Source organism: Montipora foliosa, chromosome 3 (assembly GCF_036669935.1).
Source record: "Montipora foliosa isolate CH-2021 chromosome 3, ASM3666993v2, whole genome shotgun sequence".
Lineage (NCBI taxonomy): Eukaryota > Metazoa > Cnidaria > Anthozoa > Scleractinia > Acroporidae > Montipora > Montipora foliosa.
The window spans coordinates 22,568,086-22,575,585 of NC_090871.1; the positions used below are offsets into that span (position 1 = coordinate 22,568,086).

Here is a 7,500-nt window from a genome sequence, read left to right on the forward strand (position 1 = left end):
GGCAGGATACGTGGGGCTTTCGTCGGTACCATTTACACTAACATCAACTGTAAAGCTTTTCCGGCGTCGGAAAAACAAAACTTTCTTCCGCACAACTGGCATTTATTCAAAACAGCACACGAGCTTGCGAAAACCAAACCTTCACTAAGTGCCCCGCGAAATAAGCCAATCGGAGCGTAGATTGCACTGCCGCAACCTTTTTTTAGTAGCCAATGAAAAATTGTGTACTGTCGAACTTTACCAGATCTCACATTTCCAGTGACAGAGTGAGATCTGGGTACGAGATTAGGTTTGTACGCATGCAGGGGCCAAACATGTTTGATACGGCTGGCAAAACGAACAAAAATTTACCCATGAAACACGAGAACAAAGGAAATAATTTAGGTTGTTTGATCGAATGTTTGATGGCCTTCAAATTTTATTGAACAGGACCAAACACGATCAAACAGCACCAAACAAGGTGGCCAAATGGTGAAATGTTTGGTCGACAATATTATTTCCCGTTTCGCCAGGCCCTTAGATCACCGATAAAACGTAACCTGCATAAAAAACTCACTGCTAAATTAAAACACTCTTTATTACCATTCTTTATATAAAGCGTACTAGTAGGTATAGCTTGTTTATCTTGTATGGACCTTTGTTCGCAATCCAGAGAGACATGCTTTTGTGGAATGTTTTTAATTAAGCCGTTCAATAAACACGCATCGTGTTTTATCGGGTCTAAAACCATGCACTCGGCTTCGCCTCATGAAACGTAACCGGATGAAACACTCCTGCTCATTTAATAAACAATACTTATAAGACAATATATTTGATATATTATATAATAATTTCAAGCATTTCTCCAAGTCTTTTCAGGGTTATGTTTGAAGGCAACATGTAAACAAACCGTTAAAGGTAACTTCCGATGATGGGAGCATAACACCGTAGTAGATTTCCGCTTACAAGTCTCAGCGGGTTCTACAACTTCGCAAAGGGTCATGACTTTTAAAAATGTCTTTTAATTAGAAAGTCAGCAATCACTTTTCTTACACTGAGTTTACTGCGCTATTATAAGATTCCGTATCTGGTGGCCTATTTTCTGGACTCTTTTACACAGTACCGCCCCTATTTTGTTGTCCCCGCCCCTAAACTATGAGTTCACGCTTATTTTCAGTTTCCCCGAATATGGGAAAGGGGAAAACCCGTGTACTTGTAGAAAGATCATACGATGCAAGGGATCCGCGTTTCCAAATTTAGACATCACCTTTTCTTTTCTGTAAATTATCAAGAGGCATTCTTGAAGTAGTTTCAACTTGAACATAGTTAAAAATCGTTACGGTGTGCACTTGAAATACTCACAGCCAAACCACAAGGACCTGTACATGATCTCAATAGTGTACACGCTATGACTTGAACAAGGATTACGCAGCTCGTTACTTCATCAGTCATTCCTGAAAAAACTGAAGTCTGCAAAATAACTCATACAAAAACAATTATTGTCTTCAATCATGATTGTCATGAGTTGATTCAAACTACCTACACAACAAATCGGAAGACAGGCTAGAAAGTTCTATTTTTACTTTCTTCGATTTCTTATGATCATAAACCACTTGAGGAGGCTACTGATTTCTTTTAAGAACCATTGTAAACAGTTCCGTTTTCAAAGGTCACAGGTCAGCGAAAATAAAGCAAGATTTTATCATGTTTACACTGACGTTTAATATTTTGGTGATAACCTTCTTCTAAACTTTCCTTACACAGTGCTTTAGTCGACTGAGACTTCTCTTCAGGTGATAACTGAGAATTGGAAATCTCGGCCGGAAATGTTAAAACGTTTAGCCACACGGCCATTTTACATCAAGGACGTTGGGAGTAGGCTATTATAGATTGTGCTGGCATAATTTTTGGCATAATTTGAGGAAACTAGCATAATTTTCGCTGATTTTTAAAATGTAGCTCTGCTAGCATAATCGGCAGGTATTGATAAGTGTGAGAACATTTTTGTTCAATGTATTAGCCGCATTCGCGGTTTGGTAACGGAGAGAGAGCATCCCTATATAGACCGGAAGTTGCCAGATGGTGTTGGTCACAGCACCTCTCATTTGCAAGTTCGCCAAATGGCGTCAGCCACGCCGCCCGATAACTCGCTGCTAGAGACCATACCAGAAGCAGCAAACATAGCAAGACACCGTTGCCTTAAGACAAAGGAAGAACAATACAATAGAAGAGGAGCTTGTGACGCCCAAAAAAGTATTGTTACAAGTACATGATCGTCATACGTTTTTTGGACTTGTTTCGCTCACTTTGCAAAAGGAAAATTTTAAGAACAAACGGCATAATTTGGACAAACGAGCATAATTTTAGCAAAAAATTAATGAGCACTGTTACTAGCATACTATATTACTTTTACTAGCACAATCTATAATCTATAAAAGACTAGTGGCGAGATGGTTGAGGCTCCTTACTATTGTGGGCACACTGGCGAAAGAAAACGAAAGAAATCCCTTATATAGTGGTATACGGCGCTTGACTCGAAAGAGGGAAATAAAACTAGCATTCAATGTTTGAGCCCTTGAGTCATCTTTTAAAAATCATATCTTGTTTCCACACATGTTTCCGAGAACTCTTGCCTGAGCTCGTTGTAAGAAGAAACGCTAATAATAGAGGAAAAGCTTATAATTTCCTCTCAAACTCGGGATAAAAACACGAGTCACGAATAGAAAGTAAGAAGGACTTAACGAAGTTAACGAAAAGACCTGAAAATTAACACAACTCACATTTTGGACCGAGGATGACATTCTTTGTGTTTCAAGACTTCTGTAACTACATATTGCATACATACAAAGTTAACAAACATAACGTCCAATCCCAAAACAATCCCTTCAAAATCAGGTAAATCAAGTTCTTAATTCAAAGAGTTGTTAATTGCTATTATTATTATAGTATTATTTCAAAAATAATTCAGATAGTACGCCTGCTCTCATTGGTCAATAGGAGTGTTTGCATGACTGCAAAAGTGGTTGTCGCGTCACGCCCTTTGCTTTTCCCAAGGGAAGTTATTTTATAAAATCACTAGACAACTTTTTCCGTGTCTGCATGACTTGATCTAGACACTCGAAGAATTGGGAGAATTCTCGAAAGTTATCCAAACCCGAGACGCAGTCGAAGATTTGCATAACTGGCGAGAATTCTCCCAAGCCCCTCGTCTTGAGATCAGGCTATGCAAACACGGAAAATAAATATTCCAGTGAAGCTGCAACCATCAGCAAGGATTAGCATAGGAGCTACGCTTTAAAAGGAATACCAGAACTCCCTCGGGCAATGCCTTTAAAAAGGAAACCAGCCAAACTTTCAAGATGAATCAAAACATGAATTAGCAATGAATTAGCAAAACAATGAATTTTATTTTTAACTTTGCAGTAAGTGTTCCCTGTTGTAACTCACACGACGTAGGACAATGGACCTTGATGTTAATCTGCAAATCTGGAGATAACGCTGCCATTAAAGAATACAAACAGAGCCAGCAGGAGCTGGCAAGAGAACAAAGCTGAGCGCACTAAACTGACAAAGTGACGACGTATTCTTCAAAACCTTGCACGTACGTCCCCTGAAAATAATAAAACCAAACTCCCAATAGCACTTTGCTTTTCATCAATTAGAATTTTGGAACCAAAAGGTTTAAAAAAAAAACTGATCCTCGTATCTGGTGAATATAAGAGGGGCCTTTCCTTAATTCTAACGCCTTCCAAAAAGGTTTCAGTGACAACACGCTAAAACAAATTCTTCAAAGTCCTTAGTCAACACATTTTTTGACATGATCAGTGACAATTGATGGCTGCATGAAACTATATATTGGTTCGAAAACATTGGTCCGTTAACTCGCATTCCTACTCTGGACAAGTTAGAGGTGAGATTGCAGTGTTTAACTTTCGTGCTAATTTTTCGCAGCATTGGAAGCTTTTTTTGCCTCGGCGAGCAAGTCCTTCCTCTTGTTCAGACTTTTAATTAATTTTTTTTGCTCTGAATTTTAGCGTCTTAAAAACTCTCATGGCACTTTTTATATCATCACTTTAATTATAAGAAAACATCGAAAGCACATAGATTGGGAAGTGATCTGTTTTCCAGTTTTATCACCCACTTGCGATTTCTTCCTAGCCGCTCAATATAGGGGTTTATAGGGTCTTTTATTGTTCAACGGTAAATTTTAGATTTAAACATCCATCTTACTTCCGTCTTGTTGTTCTTGTTGACTTTATTCGTTTATGTTTTCTTTTTCTTCAGTAATTTTAACTGAAGCCAAATTCCTCGAATAACAACCATGGAAGGTGAGTGCACAATGCTCTTTGTAACGTCGTGGCTTTTGTCTACCGTTCAGAGAACATATTTGGGAAAATTATAATCCTTCCGCTTAATCAGGTCTTTCGAGCCTCTCTCCTTTGAATCAAAGAGCCTACGTAAGGCCCGCCTCGACCACTTCCCGTTATTGATACTTCGGAGCCCATAACGAGCTCCTGATATTGAGAACCTAGAATTAAAATCTGTTGCTCTAATTCAAGTTATATGATGGTACTACAATTGTGCATATATAGCGACTGTGCTCTCCGGCCTTGCAACTTGGTAAAAAATTGGCGACCAATATCTCGAATTATTGTTTTACCCCTAAAAACTAGCGTCCAAAACTTTGGCAAAGCGTTTGAAGTGTAAAAGTGTGGTTCCAGAAAGAACTCGTTATAATCAGAGCTCACAGAGCCCCACTGTCATGGGAAGAACTATTTTTGATTCCATCAGAATTGAACTACTGATGATCGACGTGTTCTAGTATCCACACCTCAAAGGGAATCCTTGCATTGGTTCATCTAAGTGGCTATTGACTTTTAAAAATTTAACTTCCTCTTAAGAGCATTGCATTGCATTCATCTTTGACCCTTCATTCACACACGAAGTGGATAAGAGTACAACAACGGCTCGAGCTGTGTTATGTTTTGTGGTTTCACAACGAGACCAGGTTTGCTCTCAGCATGGGGGGTAAGGCAAGATGCTGGATCCTCGGTCTATTTATCGTTACCAGCATAACTTTGAATAATTACAGCTCTGGAGATCTTAGCTGTAAAGATTAGCCAAGAGATGATGATACTAATTAAAGGATATAAGGGTACGAGAAGAAAACTTTCTCTCTTTGCAGACGACATAACTTGTTTTACGCAAAACAGAATGTCTTATTGTACTTTGAGTTTTGATGAGTGTTCTGACCGTCTTAATTACAATTGACCAAAAAAAAACTGAGGCCGTAGGAGGCTCGGGCATGGTGGAAAAATTCTCGTGATCCTAAAAAACCTGATTACCAGTGTAATCAAACGTGCCCAGATTTAAATATACCATTTATTCATCAATTTATCAGTACTGAGATGGCTTAGGAATGTCTTAAGATACCTATGCACAGTCCTCTCATAGTAAAATACTATTATCTTCACATTTAGGAGAGCATATTAAGGTGACTTTGGCCATATATAGCGGTCTTCCTGATCCTGTTTGGAAGTTTGATTCCCGACATGAGAGCTTCAAAATGATTAGGGAGAATTTGGACGATGCCAGAGCCAAACGAATCACCTACCGTCACAAACAGATGCCCTCCATTCTTGGGTTCAGGGGTTTCTTAGTGAAGCCCTTCGACGCTGAGAGAGCAGACTTAATTGTCGGCCAGGAGACAGCAGCCCTTCAAAAGCTATTGCTGGACACCATGCCCGAAGGATTGATCAGAGACGACTTGCGGAAAAAGGTTTTGCAAGCGATCGACTCAGGAGCTATCTCAGCTAAGATACCTGATAAAACCCAGAGTACCACACCTCAAGATGTTCCACGAGTAGTTGGAAAGATACTACACTACGCACCTCCACTGAACTTGGCAAGGTGGAACACCAATTGCGTTCAATCCAATAACAACTGCTACAACTACGCAAACGACAAGATAACCAACAGTTTTGCACAGCCTGGTAAAGCCAGTGGTAAACCAATCACTGAGTTAACTGTTGCCCAAGTACTTGCAGCTGTCGAAAGTGACGGTTGGTTAAAAATGGATGTGCCTCCAGAGGCCCCTTGCCCCACGGCACCGGAACAGCCAAACTGCTTGGTGGCACTTTTTGTTGCTGTTGGTAAGAGATCGGATATTCTTTCTTACCAGTAATCGCTGAAAGACATTTCTGAGTCAGTGCTTACTGAAGAAGTGTTCAAAATTACCTTTTCAAAGAAAAGATTAAATTTATTTGGGTACTGTACATTCGCTGAATTCCAACGGAGTGTGAAAGTTGCCGAACACGATTATTTCGGAACATGCAACCTATCATAAAGTCCTGAATGTGACCAAAATTTCACATGTTATCCAGACCTGGATTTGCAATAGTTTTTACTTACTTTCAGTTTATTAACTTTTGTTTTTCAGAAACGGATTTCCATTGCCAGCGTTTGGATGACAACAAACTGTGGTCCCAAAAGCTTGGATCAGCCGCTGCTACGAACAAAGATGGAGCCGGCAAAGATATATCTGATCCAAGGAAGGCTGTTAACCTACCTTACGGTCCAGATTATAAGTTTGTTTCTTTCATGAAGTTTTGTACGACCATAATAGAATAATACTTGGTCGTGGACAGCCCGAAAGCTAGGAAAAGCTTCACAGTTCAGTTTTGAAAAAAAAAGAATGTTCGTTCAAGTTTTCAGTGAAACATTTCATCATAATTAAGTTAATGACCAACTAGGTGCTACAAGCGCAGCTTCAGTACCCGCCGGTTGTTTTAATTTTCTCAGGTTCACGATTTTACTAATTTTAGCTAGAGAATATGAAAGTTATCACCTTTTTGAGATCATGTTACCTCCATGACCAGTTTCCCTTAACAAAAAGCAATGGTGGATCTTGTTTTGTTTAGTAATGCAATTTGGACAAATCATCGAATCTTTAGCACAGTTGAGCCTATAAACAAACCGTTCAATGGACATCACCCTAACGCCGTCGGTCAAAGTCAAACAGATCTTTTAGTTTAAATTGAACAATGTGGTTTCAAATAAAGAATTATATTTGAAGATAAGATTTTGGTGTCTTTGATTTTGCTCTATTTCTGTAATACCGGAAAACGAAACTACAAGAAATGTTATTTTTGAAAAATTGATCTGAAAACAAATATCAAGTGTTCTTGTGTTGGGTCACTACGTATTCTAATGATTGGGTTGGATCGAGCACGAAATGGAGGCTAATGCGAGGGAATCACATGCAAATTATTTCGCCTGCATCGGCCTGCATTTCATGCTAGATCCAGTCTAACCTTGAGAATACGAAACTGGCCTATCGAAATCAAATTAATCACTCAAATCAGATCAAACGTTGGTTTCACATGGAGAGGGGAAACCAAAGTACCGGGGGAGAAAAACCTCTCGGAGCAGAGTAGAGAACCAACAAACTCATCCCACATGTGACACCGAGTCTGGGAATCGAATCTGGTCCAGATTGGTAGGAGGAAAGTTCGAGGCAAG

The 7,500-nt window shown here is 39.4% G+C and overlaps 1 protein-coding gene across 1 annotated transcript; it reads left to right on the forward strand.

Annotated features, from left to right (window-relative positions):
- The first annotated feature begins 3,634 nt into the window (after positions 1–3,634).
- LOC137997084 (uncharacterized) lies at positions 3,635–7,058 on the forward strand. Its single transcript, XM_068842845.1, has 4 exons — positions 3,635–3,889; positions 4,264–4,307; positions 5,460–6,131; positions 6,419–7,058. Exons 2-4 carry the CDS (start codon positions 4,301–4,303, stop codon positions 6,607–6,609), a joined length of 870 nt encoding a protein of 289 aa, XP_068698946.1. The 5' UTR covers positions 3,635–3,889; positions 4,264–4,300; the 3' UTR covers positions 6,610–7,058.
- Positions 7,059–7,500: the final 442 nt, after the last annotated feature.

What these genes read in the sequence shown, in the direction of transcription:
- LOC137997084 (XM_068842845.1), top strand. An exon ending in GGCACTTTTTGTTGCTGTTG is followed by an intron (nt 6,132 to 6,418) that starts GTAAGAGATCGG and finishes TTTGTTTTTCAG; the next exon opens with AAACGGATTTCCATTGCCAG.